Genomic DNA, 16,840 nt, shown 5'->3' on the forward strand with positions numbered 1-16,840 from the left:
AACCTCCATGAAGAATCGGCCTCTGCAAAGAGGCGAAGCTTAGTTCTCTAAAGCACTTGATGCAACAAAAGCAACTGGTTGTGGGTTTCAGATTATGGTGACGGATCATTGCAGAGATGCCGGAGGCTGGATGGGTTAAAATTTATTGGGAGGCACACACTTCGGCTTTTATCTGAGAGGGGGACAAAAGGCTGAGTTATACCGAGGCCCCGCTTGCCAGCACGTTGCGGCAGAGAAAATATCTGCTGCAGTGCGTATCTCAGCTCATCACAGCTTGATGGCCTCGATTTGAGAGAAGCCACGGCTTTACCTTCCAGTGATACAGATCCGTACTACAACCGAAACTGCTTCATAATTCATCCGATGTGCTGTGATGAGAACAGAGGGGGGAGTCAGCTGCTGCAAGTGCAATGCCTGAGATAGATTAGATCCACATCCATAACATTTCCCTCATCCTCACAAGGGCCACAGACTTCATTCAGGTGGCAATACTGTCGCCTCACAGCTAGAAGGTCCTGGGTTCGATTCCTGTTTGGGTGCTGTGGGCGCGTCTTCCACCATGCCTTCGGTGCCTGCTGCCCTTTATCTCAAGGAAAGGGGCCTTTCTGTGTGGAGTTTGCATGTTCTCCCCGTGTTCACCTGGGGTATCCTCCATAAAAAAAAACACAAAAAAAATGCAAAAAGACATGACCAATGGTGACGAAATGAACTGGGTCCCCGGGCGCCGCTGTCGGCGCGGCTCCTGGTCCGCCGCGGAGGAAGGACTGACCAAGGATGGGTCAAATGCGGAGAAACACTTTTACAAGAAGCATGCCGTGTGCGTGATGTGATGTGATGTGATAAAGTACGTCTCTTCTTCTTCTTCTCTTCATATGTAAAAAGACTGGGCCCACTCTTAGCAAGTCTGTGCGAGTGTGTGACACTCGCTGATTGAATATTTGACTCGTCCAACAGAAGCGTCCTGGTGGTTTTCCAGCCGGGAGCTTTGAGTGACACACAGATGTCCAATTCTGAATATCTTAACCTTGACATTGCTTTAAAATACATTCCACAACTCCCTCCTGACAGTGATCAGCGCTGACAAGCAGTGCCGGGACCCTCTATAGTAAGATCATTAAAAAATAATAGACAGAGTGCTGCTCTAACCCAGGTACATGAAGTATTTATACCATCCCACCAAAGACAGACAAGGCAGGAGAGCAGCTTCTGTGCAGCCAATTCCCCGATGCAAGACTTTCACATAACAAGGAATCAATAAGATAGAAGCTCGGATGTGCAGGGACTCTCTAATTGTGCCCCTTTTACTACTAAACTAGTGAAACTACTGGGCAGGGTTGATAAGGTCTCTTTTAAGCTGGTCTTGTAAACACACGCTTGGGCAGGATCTCATCTTTTATCCAGGTCTGACAGGGTATTAGATCAGAGCTGTACCATCTGGCGCGCCCCAGTGATCGCCCAATTAAACCGATCCACGCTATGAAGTGTGTCGAAGTCATCTCACTGCTGTCGAACACACAGCTGGATTAGACGACACAGCACGACTGAGAGTACGAGTATGATGGTTTCAAGAAATCGGTGTCATGTGAGGACATAGGTCATGAATTAATTCTTTTTGTGTCCATTTGTGTCCAACTGTCATAAATATAATGTTGCCTCAAGCTAGCTTTAAGAAGACTAAATGAAACCAGGGCCAATATAACATATCCAGACTCTATTATACTTGTTTCTCTGTAAGTCAAAGGTAATAAACGACACAGACTGCGTGAACCACGCTGACAATACCCTGAGAGGTTCCCATTATACCATTCAGCTCTGCATCTAAACAAGTGAACGCTAATTTCCATATTTTCTATTTCAGGAACTGTGTGATTTTGTGTTTGGCAATATTAAATTGTTTAGATGTAAATTCGCAGCCAAGACAGACTGGCTGCAAGCATCTCTAAAACCTCCAACTTCTCCACTGAGATGGTAATCATAGTAGTTTTGCGGCGTGTGGTTCAAACATGCTATCTTTAAAAATCCAAGGAGCTCTGTGGTGCAGTTGGAATATGTGGATGAGCAAAGTTCAAACTCGGGGCATGTTGCATCTTCTTATATGTGAACCAAGAAAAAAACAATAATTAATTATACTTGCAGATAAAGGATTGGTTAAGAGATCGGATTGTGCCTACGTTATTTTTACGAAAGACACACATTTTGATGATGTTCGGCGAGAGAAAAGGTTAAAATTAGTTGAAATTTCTGTGATGAAAAAATAAAACAACCATGAACACCACAAGGATTAAATGAATGAAAGCGCTACAGGGCTGGGCAATATGACCGAATCTCTACATACTTTACAAACTGACAATTAAGTTTCAGTTATGTTTTCCCTTCAGTCAGGGCTCCCTGATACTGACAAGTCTACAATACATCTTCTGAAAGGGACAATAGGTTTGGTGCTTATTATTTTGTAACACTAGTTCAAAACATAAATAAAACCGAATGTGATCATTTTGTGATCTTTACTGTTTGACAGACAGTATATGAAATGTTTTCCCTCACTGATTTTTGTAAATATCTGCTTATTCTGAATTTGATGCAGCAACACGTTTCAAACAAGTTGGGACAGGAGCAACTAAAGACTGGGAAAGATGTGGAACGCTCCAAAAACACCTGTTTGGATCATTCCACAGGTAAACAGGCTCATTGGTAACAGGTGATAGTATCATGATTGGGTATGAAAGGGGCTTCCTGGAAAGGCTCAGTCGCTCTCAAGTGAGGATGGAGCGAGGTTCACCACTTTGTGAAGACATGACTGTATAAAGGAGATTAATATATGGGCTCAGGAACGCCGTTGTTGGTTCGTTTGCGAATAACTGCATTCGGTTTTTATTTACGTTTTAAAGAACGTCACAATTTTTTTGAAATTGTGGATTTACAAAGTGCTTTGTTATGAAATAAGAGCTGGATGAGAAGCCTGTGACTCAATATGCTTTTTAGGGGATGGTTCTTGAAGCCTTACATGAAGGAGAGATTGTCTGCATATTGGTGCGTTTTCAGGTTATTGCCCAACTCTAGTTAAAACTACTGAACTTCATTAAGTTGAGACATCCAAATGAAACAGAAAGCTCGAAACGGGACATCACCACCACCACCACCACCACCACATACACATAGGTGAGTGGCTTACCTTGTAGCATGCTGAGCTCTTCTGCAAGGGGAAGGAGTGAGAGAGAAGACAGAGGCAACTGTCAATCATGCAAAGCAGTGTATGACCAGCGTGTAGCCAAGTGACAATGTGACGGCCGCGTGTTAAAGGAAAAAAAGGGCGAAGAGATGCAATATCAGCTGACACAGAGAGTACAGCCATGTCAGCTGTTATGACGCCCAAGGGGAAGGCACGGAGGAAATTTGGCATCAGTTGATCAAACAACATCAATTCAAGTTGGGAAAAGATATACTGGAGGGTTTGCTTGCTTTTATTTCAAATAAAGTCGCTAACGTGCCAAAACAGTTAACTTTATGGACACATGAGGGAAAAATTAACGCTTTTCCAACATTTTTGTCAATGTGAAGAATATCTCTGCTTAACTCAAACTGCACATTCAGTAGCATACATTTTAGTGCAGAGGTGAGCTGAAGCGCTGATGAGTCAAACAAACGTTTTGTTCATTTCAGCATGCTTGTGCAAAACGAAAGCTTGCTTGTCTTTGGTAAAATGGAGGCTTGACCTTTGCTGACTGCAGTCACGTTGGTGCCCAAACATCCCTTTTATCCTCCTTGTGCCACAGTACATGTGCATGCCATCTGCAGCCCACAGCCAACCCAGCAGCGACACAAGTGACACAAAGTAAAACAGCAACCTCTATCGCCCCAACACTAGGGGGAGTTCTCTTCCTGTGCAGTCGGCTTGTCCTCCCACCCCTTGTTTCCACTTACCCAGATATTTGGCCTTTTCCTCTCTCCGCTCCTTGGCAAGCTTCTGTCTCTCCTCTGACTTCATGAGGTCTGGGGTGAGAAAATACAAGGATGTAGTGAAAGGTGTCATTTTGTAAACTTTTATCATCTCCAATCCTTGATTCAGCCCCATCAGATCTTGGTTTCAAGTTCAGAAATCTTGACGTTTCTTTATGTTCCCTCACAGGTAAAAACACAATATCACAATAACACAATATCCTTTGATCTGCAAGACCAGCACAGCCTGAGAGAAGTTTAATATCTGACAGTGTTCAGCTGTGCATATCACCGAGTGAGACTCATGACATACTTCCATATAAACGACCAATTACGGTTAAAAAGCTCTTACGAAGGACTTAATTAAAGCTGGTACGTTGAGCTCATCGGAGCTGGAATCCTTGAGGGCTAATTGTGTTGTGCAGAGAACATGTAATTCAGTCAATTTCCACCATACTGCATATCTACTATAGGGTGAAAAGAGCACAGAGTGACTCTTATTATTATTCAGCACATCTAAAACAGTATTTGTTAAAAGGCACTTATGTTACTGGAGATACCTGAAGTTCAAAATGCTGTAAATGTGCAGTCATTTGTACAGTATTATCTTTTGTGCCATCCATCATAACAGTTACTTTTCTGACCTCCCTCAACCCAAATCTGACCTGAGGCAATAATGATGCGCCTCCCTCTGATTAACATAAATATCCTGTCACTGTTTTCTTCACTGCTGCACAGTCAGCACTGCAGAGGCCTTTAACTTTAAAATGTCACCACGAGGAAATGCATGCCATGAGACAATGACAGGAAACTCGCAGCGTCAACATTTCAGCACCGATGCTCACAGACCGCTGAGGCCGACGTCTAGCATATTTTCTGGTTTAAGAAAAAAACATAAAGAACAAATGTTTGAAAAAAAAACCTTCGAGGAAGCCGAACTTCTCTACATAAAAGCTGCAGCATGCTGCGGCAGGCTCTCATGACATCTGGATGTGGGTGCATGTTTGACTGTGATATGTTATGACAACAGGGGAGCACTTACATGTGTGTCCTCTCCGTGAGACAACTCTGACATGTCTCTCTCACATGTAACATTCCTTCCAAATACCTCAGGGGAAAGATGGCGAGGGAAAAAGCAATGCAAGCAAACACTGAACTGAGCCATTTCGAGAATTCAAAGTGCATCCTTTCTGGAGAACTGGTTCTCCATCCTGAAGACAAATATTTTCACTCTGACTTGCCAAAAGCACCCTTTGTATGTCCTCCAAAGAATATGCCATTGAAAATATTTCCCCTCAGAGCTACAACAATTACTGTGTGCAATTCATCAATTAGTTGACAAGTAGAAAATGTCTGCAGCTATTCTTATAAATGATTAATTGTTGAAGTGATTTTTTAAGCAGAAATAGAAAAAACAATCACTGTTTGCAGCTTCTCAAATGTATTTACTGTTATCTGAAAAGAATACGACGTCACTGTGGACTTCTGATGGGCTTTTTCTTTTTGCTTTTTGCTGACATGCTATAAAGCAATGCAATGCCAAAGCAGAGTGTACAATAATTAACAATGAATATAATCATTCGCTGCAGCCCTGTTTACAACACAAATATGATTACAGCGAATTATTTCATGCTTTGTCATTACTGAGTGAGTTCATCAAACAGAATTGCAGCTGGACAACATAATCTGGAAATTTTGACTGCAATCCCACATTGGTGTCAATGCTTTTACAGAAATCACGGGATGTTTTCATGACAGTGTTTCCCTATTTGTGCATCCCATCCCATGTGTGTATATATATATATATATATATATATATATATATATATATATATATATATATATATATATATACACACACACACACACACATACATTTGTAGTTTGTACTGCCACAAATAGCTTGTCCGCCACCGGGAAGCACTGGCTCAGGCTGCAGTCTTCACACCACATCATCCCCCTTCAGACTTCACAGACCAGATGTTCAACGTCAAACACAAAGGAACTCATCCTTCAGCAATGTCTAATAGGAGGAGGCGTGAATCATAAACACGAAAACAATCTGCCACGCAGCCTTCTTTAAGAACAACCCCTGACCCACTTTGATATTTATAGGACTATGGAAAGCCCATGTGCCGGCTTGGTCAGTGTGACCTGCTGCTGTTTGCAACTCACCACCATGTTAATCATAACGTCACATGCACAAAGCTTCCGAGACAAAAACAGACTGGCCAAGAAAACGCTGCGAGGTGCAGCGTTTAGCTTCCAGACGGTACACACAGACACTCTGGCATCTTCTCAAAATGTCAGCTCTGTGTTATCTTGCCTCTTAACTGGGGCACAACAGGAGCAGTGCAGGGTATACGGGACAGTGTAGGGTGCAACCCTCATTGTCCAATTTCAACCGACACGTTCGGAGAGGGCGAATGACCTCGGCCAACGCCAATAGCCCAATCTAATGTGATATGCAAATCTGCAAGCACAACCACTGTATATGTCTGGATATACTTCCAAACTTTCAGAATTTTACATCTGGATGTGACAAAGAGTACAATTAGTTGCATAATATGTGTTCACTTATGTTTCCATAGCCAGACCGTAGTATCGATGTTACAATTGCACCATTTCTCCCATTAACTACTGTCTGAGAGTTCTCCGTAACGACTGCTTTTTGTATGAGGATTGAGAAGCTACATGTGTCGGCTGCCCCAGAGGATTACTGGTACTCGGAGAATGTGGATTGTGATTGTGTGTGTCATTGTATTCCCGCAACTGGCTGTGTTCATATCATCTACTCTCTACTTTAAGATGTAAGAGATTTATTCTGCCAGAGCCAAATACTCTATCTCGCAAAAGAAGAGAGAAAATAATTTGTGTATCCACTCCACAATTAATGGAGTCTTCCTTGGGCCATGCTACACCCTTCTACCAAGTTTCATGAAAATCAGGCGTATAGTTTCTCCATAATCCTGCTGACAAACAGGAAAACCGAACAAAACAAACAAACTGAAGCAGTGGAAGTAACAAGAAATAACCAGCAAGCTTCTTTCACTGTTCTCTTCTGACTCGACATATTCAATCATAACTGCACAACATAACACCTCCTGTGTGGGAGGCTCTCTCAGACAGAACAGGAAAATGTTTGAGATATGACAAAATACAAGCAGGCAGACCATTACCAGAAGCGACAGCTCCCAACTGAACTACAAGCCTCACCATTTCATTTTACTAATTAAGGAGCCACAGAGTGCTTTTCATCTTCATTATACCCCTCTGGGTAGTTCAAAACCTCACAAGTAATGAGCTTTACAAAACCAGGAAAGTACTTGAACGACAAAACGGAAGCGTGGGTCAATTTTGGAACTAAGAGTCGAACATCACCACTGTGTATTTCACTAAAATACAGCAATATTGGCAAATAAACAGAATACCGTAAGTGTCTTGATCAAACTGATGTGGCTACGCTCATAACAAGGGATTGAAACTGGAAGTATTGTTACAGATTTAGGAGCAGTTTGGGGCTTTGGGGGGGGGTGTATCCCCATCACCTCACGCTAAGGGAATAAAGACCATGACCACAGTGAATGGATTAATGGATAAAGACTAAAGGGGAGAGAGAAAAGAGGCTTATGCTCCAAAAACCCTCAAACATGTTCCTTGGAGTCTGCATGTGCTGTTAGCCGGTGGCTGCCAGGATTTCAAGTGGCAGCATTGTGGAAATATCTGTGGTGCCAGGGGGTCAATCTAAATGCCGCGTTGGCATCGCTCACTGAAATGTGATTCCTGTTCACGTTCCTTTTACCTTCCTTTCATTAGGGACCAGTGCACGGCCATGATCAGCATCCACTTACCTAGAAAGCTCATTTGTCCATATTTTCACCGAGATATTTTCTTTGCTAATTCAATTCCGCCGTAAACCTTTGAGCCCAAAGCTGAGATGTTCTCACACAGCAGCTTCTGTTCCATGCTTGTTCCAACACTTAAAGACAAACTGAGGCAGCTCTATTGGATTTAGCTTCACGTCTGAAAGCATGTGGTCGCTATTGCTCGGATACTGAAGCATTACCCCGCCTCAAGAGAGCTGACCTAACTCCAGCACACGTAATTGCACCATTATAAGAGCTGCTTCATGTCAGGCCAAATTCAGCTTCCATTATAGGTTTCCCCTTCAAGACACTGCAGCATAAGTACTTTACAGGTGAAAAGTATATTTTCCTTTACCTTCCTTCCTTTTCGACCTGGGAACAGGTGATGCAGGTGACCCAGGTGATCGAGGGATGGCGTCAGATTTTGTGGGGGTAGCCAATCTCCGGTCTGTATCCTTCTTAGCCGGAGACTCCATTTTCTGGGTGTTGTCCATCTTCGGGGGGCTGCTCTCCCCCTCGGGGTCAGGCCTCGTGTGGTTTGTGTTCAGATCTGAGCGGGGAGCTGGTCGAAAAGGACGAAAAGACAGAACAAAAACAAGTGAGTAAATGACAGTGGAGAAGGTAAAACAAGCACACAGATGGAACTCAACCAGTTGGGCTTCATTCCTGTCCCTGCTGGGCCTATGAAGTAGCTTACCGTGGATGACGTTAACTTCCTCAAGAGCTGTATATATCGTGTGGGAGGGGTGGAGTCCTTGGCATCTCTTTTGTCAGAGAAACTGTTCAAGTCTATAACTCAATTATCAGCACTGTAACAACATAATGACACAGAAACAATCTGAGCTCCTCTGTTTCTGTGCGACGTTTCTTTCAGTTGTTGAGCAACATTATCTGCTGCAGAGATTACACCGTTTGCTCAGAGGCACAATAGGTCTAAAGATTGCCTCTTCTGACTCCGCGCCTGATACCATTTCTGCTCTGCCTGACTGTTTTATCGACGGACCGGCCTGAGAAAATGGCCCGGCTCCCTGGCAGAAAAAAGAAAAACACAGTAATTGCTTTTTGGCATCTTGATGATTCTATTGAGGTGAAGTGAACTGCTCAGGAAACCAGCATCGGAGTGATCACCTTCCCAGTAGTCCCCAGTTCCCCAGGAGGAGCTCAAGCTTGTTTTTGATGAAAACTCCTTGATAGGAGCCAGCTTCAGCTCATGAGTCATCTTTACTCTGAGTTTTAAAAGTTTTTTGATAAAAGAAAAGGCTGGGCTGGTTTGTCGGGACAGTAGCTTCGCTCACAGCACCATGACTCACATTTGGCAGGCTGCTGCTTGAATCTCCTACTCAAACATTAGTTTGCCCAGGCTTTGACGGCCAAACAAAGACCCTGATGGGAGGGACACTTGGCTTTGTCCACTCAGCACTGCACCCCTGCGCTCTCTGTGGAACCATGTTGGAGCACAGTTTCTTCTGTGCCCTCTCTGAAGGTAAACACTGGGGCAACATGCTATAAATTATTCAGACTTGGGCTAAAAACAACACAGGCAGCAGGGGGCTGTCACACTGAGACAGTGGATTCACTGAAGATTTACTCTACAAATGCTGCGCTATTCAACAGTTTGCACAGAGGAGCACCAATGAGCGGCGAGACTAATGCTGTGTAACTTCACAGAGAATTGATTACAGCTTTCTATGGAGTATGCAACTGTACACACTGTGCTCCTTAAGCCATTAACATCTCCTCCAAAACACGCCATATAACTTTTTCTTCAAACACACTGCTCCCTTGTGAGTAAAACTCTGATTACTATTAAATCTAAGAGGCACAGAGGCTGCCTGAGCTCTGCTGGGCACATGGAAAGGCTACGTCACCAGTTTGGGAAATGGAGGCCATTATCCCGGAGGCAGGATGAAGCCTGATAGCCTGAGAGAACAGCAGCATGAGTCTATGAAAGAGTTCAGCTGGGAGACAAGACATTGTGTTTCCCCCTGTCGAAGCATGTCACTATTAAATAAGCATTCCTCGGGCAGCAATGTGCTCTGACAGAGAGGGGCCGTTGTTGTGGTCTCTTCATGGCAACGGGACAGCAGCCAAAACACTGCAATGACAGCGAGAGGAGAGAGGAGGGGGCATGGTAGTAAGATAAACTGAAAGTAGAAGAAGAAGAGAGTGGTGCAACTTTACTGGAGGAAAAGTGATGACAGCCGGAGCCAGCGATGTGTTCAGGGCTGATTTTAAAATTAAAAAATGCAGCATCCAGAGCTTACAACTGACTGAAATTTAGTAAAACTGCCTCTCTTGGCTTTTCCTCCTCCATTCGTCAAAGTCTTACACAGAAGACTTTACATGATGTGCAATCATCAACCAAATCCCAACATTTTTTGCAAACAAATGCTATAACACAACCCGAACCATTACACTGTGACCATCTCTGAATTCATCTTCTGACATTATTTTCTTACAAATCCCTGAGGGAAAATATGACAAATAAGCTACCACAGGTGACAGGAGCAAGAGCAGCTGTGACAGACGGGTATTGTACTGCCTCATATCCTGTGAAAGTTCCCCATACACCTGAGAACTGGAGCCACAAAGAATTGGCTGACTGACAAGACTGTGGGCGACCGGTCAGACAATCACTGGGATCTATACCGTCAGTGATGAAGAGAATGAGAACCTAACACACTCTGGTATGTCGGAGGCACTGACAATGAATACCAATGAAACCTGAAGCTCTGGAGGAAAATGGGATGGGAGCTGAGGGAGAGGATTGCTGCTGCGTAGCAAGGGACTGGAACAAGGGCTGATTGATGCAGCGCTCTGACTGTCTGTGCTACCAGACCACTGGGAGAACAGAGTGTGCGATAGATGGCCAAAAGTTAATGGAAAAACACACAGAATGTAAGATGACGTTTGAACTGTGGCTGCATTTCAGAATTATTTTCATTATTGATTAGTTGATTCATTGCTAAGTCTATAAAGTGTTTAAACAAAAGCATAAAATGTTCATCAAAAGTTTCCAGAGCCCCAAGGTGACTTCTTCGAACTGCTTTCTATCCAACCTCCAGTCAAACACCTAAAAAATGTAATCTACCATGATATAAAACTGTCAAAAGCAGCAAATCATCACCTCTTAGTTGCCTGAACCTGCGGGTGTTTGGTAGTTTTGCCTGAAGTAGTCATTAACTGATTATCAGAGTTCTTTCCCTCAAATAATTAATCCACTAATCATTTCACAAGTAGTTACGACTGCAATTAATCTTAAAGTCATACTTTAAGGTACTCTGTGGTGTTTTTGACCACTAGTAGAACTATGGAGGTGCAGTAAGGTGCAAAGAGCGCCACAACACAGCAACAAAGGCAAGGAAGAAGAAGACTGGATGCTCGCAAACATGGATGTAAACAGTGCAGAATTTAAAAGGACTTAGGGGAGAAAACACATTTTCAGGCCTCAATCATCACACGATGCTCAATCTGGGAAGTTTAACGACTGCATTTCAGTGACTTCTGCCTGCTCTGGGCCGACAGTGATGTGCATTTGGAAAACTGTTTACACAGTGACCCCTTACTGCAAACAAGATTGGGACACACTCGTGCGGGGCTTTGACGAGAACGCTTAAGTAATATTTGCACAGATGTACTGAATGCAACTGCAGAATGTGTTCAGCATTTCATGAACTCTGTGTCAGAGTTTGCTGTCACAGACCAAAAAATATAACTTAAACGAAGCTAATTACATTGTCCAGTTCTCACGTGGTGTATTTATTTGTGAAATCATTGCAGAAACCCATACAACAGAAGAATCTATCAATGGAGCACTCCACACCTGAGCATCTGCCTCCTTACAATATTTACATTCCAGCTTCTCAGAGGCAATGCACCCAGGGGACGACTCCAGCCGAAAGCCATTAGACCACCCTCTATGGACATCATTTACATTATTCATATTCATAAATCAATGCCCACCAACTTGCTCAAGCCCTGAACACGGAAAAACACTTTGGTGGAGGTTATTACTGGATGGCATACAGGCTTGATAACATTTCAGACATATTGAAGGCTTTGGGGTGCACCATCAGTCCTTATTTAGATGTCACGAGACGCGAGGTTTTAATCAGCTTCTTACGATAAACACTGGGATCCAACGTGTTTCTTTGAAAGATTTCTACATTTGTGTTTTGTTTGTGCTCTTCACGTTGGTCTGCAGCTGAGAGGAAAGACTTTTGAAACCAAGTTTTTAGGTGCTCGACATTTTTAACAGAAGATATGATAATCCAAAATCTTCTTAGAGAACGCTTTTAAGTATTACTGCTACTATAATTAGCATACAATTTGCCATATTAGCATAGTCTGTCACTAATCTGGCGGTTCACAAACCTAAAGGCAGTGATGTCATGGCTTTGTTTTCCCCCCCAACTGAGCAGCAAATGGGACTTTGACAGCTATGAGAGCCTATAAAGTGGGTCAGAGGAGGTTCAGAATTCTGCTGCATGCTGTGCGTGATCATTGGTTGATCACGCGCAACGCACCGTCACCTTGCACCACGGCTCAGTTGGCCCCATCCTGTCAGCCTATGGGGCCTCTCTAGCTTTCAGGTGTCAAACAAAGCCTCAGGCACTCACATGAACCCATTTACATGCAAAAGTGATACAATGGAATAAGATATCTGTAAAACTCAGCAGAAAGAGTAAAGGAACCCCTGCAGAAGTGGGTATATGCATGCATGCATGCATGCATGAGCACAGTGTGGGAGCAGAATGGCAGGTTGCGAATCAGCAGGTGATTAGCACAGACTCAGTGCCATTTCCCAGTTTTAGAGGCATGTTAGCTTGGACAGAATATACAGTATGTTTGGAAAAATGCAGCACAGGCTCTGCAAAGCTCACTCTACATTCACTCCCAACGTGCAATCACAAAGGAATTTCAGTACAGTTTGGCTGGTGACACTGGGAGTGCAGAGCCAAGTTAAAACTGGGACAACTGGTAATACTGACACACAAAATGTGATTAAGCAGAAATCCAATTTCACAGCATATTATTTTGTTAGAGCATGTTATAAATACCCGCACTGCAAGGCCTGCTTCTGCATGTAGCGCTGCCCCAGTGCCACTTAAATCGACTTAGTCACCTCCAAAACTGCAGGGCGCAAGAGCCCTTCCAGTTTAATTATTTTAATAACAGAGTGAAGAATATGAATATTTATGCAAAAGCAATAAGAATGCCATAATAAAAACACGTAAGGCGAGAGAGGATAGTTCTTTGCAACCTCAAATTGAAGTTCTTTTATCGCCACATAGCTATACAGGCTACAGGACCTGACAGGCAGCTGTACTAAGCACAGGGTTGAGACGATATACTACACTGCTGTTTTTCTACTTGCTCATCAACCTCACAGGAGACCCGTGAATCAGGGTAAGAAAAGCTTGTGTCCTCCACAGCACAGCAAAACACATGACTCACCATATGACAGAGTCCGCAAACTATGACAGCACATTCTTATGACAGTGTTTGCTCATGAACAGCTTGGGGAGGGACGCTTTCGGCAGAGAAGAGCTGCAACAAGAAATATGAACGTGAAACTGCCTGATACTCAAACAAGCCGACATTCCTTGTGTGAAACAAATACAAAGAAGAGTACGCTTTTAAAGGGATGTTTCTAACGTCACAGTGACCAGTCGGAATTAATACAACTTAAAACCGCTGCTCATTCCCAATGCAGCATCCAGAGCAACGCCAATGTCTTGCCAAGATATTGTGCAGACTAAAAATATAGGGCAAGACATGGAATATTTATGAAGCCCAGAGCTTCACTCTTAAGAAGAATCTTCTGTCTCCTGATAAGAAAAGGAGCGGCTGCACTGTCAGACCACCAACAGGAATGATTCAACGTTTATAATACAACAACGCAGATTAGTTACAAAATCTACATATGCCTAATCTCACAGAAAACAGTTGATAAATGAGGTGGAAATGCAGCACATTCTCTTGAAAAATGGAAATGAGGCAAACAAGAGACGAGGAAACGGTATTGAGACCCGGAGTGTGAAATCAAAAGGCTGGAAAGGGAAAAGGGCGGCAACACAAAAAAAGAAAAGAGGAACTCAGGAAACACATGGAGAATGGATCTGCATCTCATTTGGGATGGGCCAGGGGACTAATGAACTACCTCATCGCTTACCCCCCTAACCCGCCGCCCCTTCACCCTGTTGTGTCCCTCCTGCGCCGAATAGGGTGATGTAAGAGGGCAAGGGGGCCCAGACACACAGGAAGCGCAGAGTAAACAACAAGCATGCACTCCGTGCCAAAGCAGGTCCTGCGTGTGTGTTCGCAGACCAAAGTTTTCATTAGACGTGCTTACAGCTGAGGACTATCACTTTAAATGGGAACCCAGATTAACATCATTAAAGTCGCCATTAAATTCCACCAGGATTACTGGGGCTGCAATTAATGATCATTTCAATGATCAGTTACTTTATGAATTGTGTTTTAAATTAATCTTTAAAAGTCCAGTGTGAAGAATTGAGTGGCATCTAGCAGTGAGGTTTCAGATTGCAACCGACCGGAAACAAGCATGCAGGAAAACCTGTGGTGGCTGCAAAACATGGCAAAAAAACACTAAAGGAGCTCTCTAGAGTCACATTCTTATAGACAGACAGCCCAAAAGCAAAAGATATTCAAGTTGGAAATCCACGCTTTTGAGCCAAGGAATTGTCTGTATTTTTAAGCACCTTAAATGTTTAATTGTTAATCAAAATTCATGTTGCTTTTATGTTGACTGTGATCATGATGCAACTGAGAAAACAAGGACTGAGTTCGAGATGCAACTAACAACTATTTTAATCATTCATCCATCTGCCAACTTATTCATTTGATTAATTTGTAAACATTTAGCCTGTAAAATGCCAGAAAAAAGGGGAAATGGCCATCAGTTTTCCTTCACGCATATTTATTTCACATGAGTTTTAGACTGACACACACACACACACACACACACACACACACACACACACACACACACACACACACACACACACAAAAAAAAACAGGTCAAATATATCTGATGCAGACTGCTGTGTCAGGCTACAGCTGATGTCTGCCTAATAAAGGACAAAAGTGCTCCTGCATACCGATCAAGAAGGTTGAAGACAAGACAGCAAACCCTCACGGCATGTCAATCAGTCGGTGAATACTAATGTCTGTCAGTGACTGCAACAGCCTTCATCCCATCACCTGGGCCAGGCGGAGGACAATGCCCGGTATTTAGCTGCTGCTGCTGCTGCTGCTCTCTCCTGCACCAGCGTATGCCCCAAAGCCACCGCACTGATGAAAGGCTCCGCTTATCCGAACTAGCAGCAGCCCCCTGGGGACCCTGCATCTGCTGCTGCCAGCGACATGCTCCAACATAAACGGATAAGTAACCTAGACAGTCTGACCAGCGGTGGAGTAGAGTGTCGTGAACCGCCGAACTTGAGTCTTCCTCAATGACATCAGAGGACAAGAAGGGATTTCTGGGCCGCACAAGCTGCCATTCATAACTGGAAGCAGCATACAGGCATGCCATGCAGTCGCTCCTGGCAACCTGCTCCGCATCTCATTTGGGGGGTTGGGAAGTGACAGCATGATCTAACTCTCATTGGTCTCAATGACAGGGTTTTCTGGTCCCCTGTCACAGTCGAGGATCGGCTTTAGTCAGAATAGAATTTAAACTTTTTGACCAGATGAGCAACGCTTTACTGAACATTTAAGAGCAACAAGGTGGAGATTTATAAATACCTAATGTCAAGCTTCATGGTTCAGTGAGAAGGAGATGGGAAGTTTGCACTGAATATTTACATTAGATTAGAAATACATATAATGGGCCTGCCTGTGGTCAATCTATTGGTAGTCTGCCATGTTTCTACAGTAGCCCAGAACGGACAAACCAAACACTGGCTCTAGAGAGGGCCATTTTTAATACCCACTGTAGGTTCTTGTAAAAGCTTTGAAATGAAGCAGTGAGGCCAGGGCTATTCAGTCAGCTACGATATACAACCGCACAGCTAGATGCCACTAAATCCTACACACTGGTCCTTTAAGCACTCACCAACTCTCTGTCTCACTGGTCATTAATCCCACTGCAAAGATCTCAGGTGCAGTACCTGTAATCCCCTCTAGGGATTTCTCATGTCCTGCATGTGGCTGTCTAATTTCCATTTTTGCACAGAACTACAGAACCTAATACGATGCTGATGAAAATACTATGAACAGCGATGTAGTGGAGAGACTGAAGTGATTCCTCTTTGCTCCTGAAGCGCCACAAGGATCACTTAACAGATACAGGTAATTTAACTAGTGACATTTTACATCAGCATTGCTGACATTTTGGAAGAGCTGTGACTGTGTGTGTCCTTGTCTCAGGGAGCTGACAGAACTGTTGGTTGTCATTTTCTCCCAATAATGGTTATTTTCGTAAACATTACCTAAAGCAGAACTCAGACCCGAGCAGTAATCTTGTGCCTGTTCAACATGCAATTACACCCAACAGTTATCATTAACTGGATTTTTGTATCCCCACACAAAAACACAGAACTTTTCGGCTGGCAACAGGGTCCAATCATGGGTTTTATAATCACAGGTAACGACGGGGCCAAATGTTCACTCCCACTCCTTCAGTATCGAGGTTTAAACCCTCAAAACAAAAACTTAAAACTGCAACGATTTCATCATTTCCTAAACAGCAGGCACAAAGACTAAAATAATGCATCAAATAATGGCTCCAGATGACATATGATACACCTCTCAGATGTGGAGGAAGATGTGTTTTCAGTATAAGATGCATGCCCTTAAGATGAACACAGGCTGGTCTAATATTAGCAGATAGGTCTGGTGACTGGAACTTTCAGATGACCAGAGAGCGCAGAGGAGCCCGTCTGGGATATTTTCAGACTTGGTGGAGGTGGAAGGAACCAGCGACACAGTCCAAATCAAGACTTCCCTCCCCTTGTCCTTCCTTAGTGTCCCAGGGAGACGGGAAGTAAAGCTAACTGATGATAAATTTAGGC

The 16,840-nt window shown here is 43.6% G+C and overlaps 1 protein-coding gene across 7 annotated transcripts in view; it reads right to left on the bottom strand.

Annotated features, from left to right (window-relative positions):
* map7d1a (MAP7 domain containing 1a) overlaps positions 1-16,840 on the bottom strand; it is a 40,782-nt gene that overhangs the window by 18,057 nt on the left and 5,885 nt on the right. For 4 of the 7 annotated variants that reach the window (XM_070965947.1, XM_070965945.1, XM_070965942.1 and 1 more), the window contains exons 2-4: positions 8,158-8,364; positions 3,922-3,990; positions 3,173-3,193 (exon numbers count right to left, since the gene is read on the bottom strand). In XM_070965947.1, coding sequence (XP_070822048.1) covers positions 3,173-3,193; positions 3,922-3,990; positions 8,158-8,364 — 297 coding nt within the window. The remainder of the gene's footprint in view (positions 1-3,172; positions 3,194-3,921; positions 3,991-8,157; positions 8,365-16,840) is intronic. The other 3 variants (XM_070965944.1, XM_070965946.1, XM_070965943.1) reach the window with 1 other exon arrangement.

Source organism: Chaetodon trifascialis, chromosome 7 (assembly GCF_039877785.1).
Source record: "Chaetodon trifascialis isolate fChaTrf1 chromosome 7, fChaTrf1.hap1, whole genome shotgun sequence".
NCBI lineage: Eukaryota > Metazoa > Chordata > Actinopteri > Chaetodontiformes > Chaetodontidae > Chaetodon > Chaetodon trifascialis.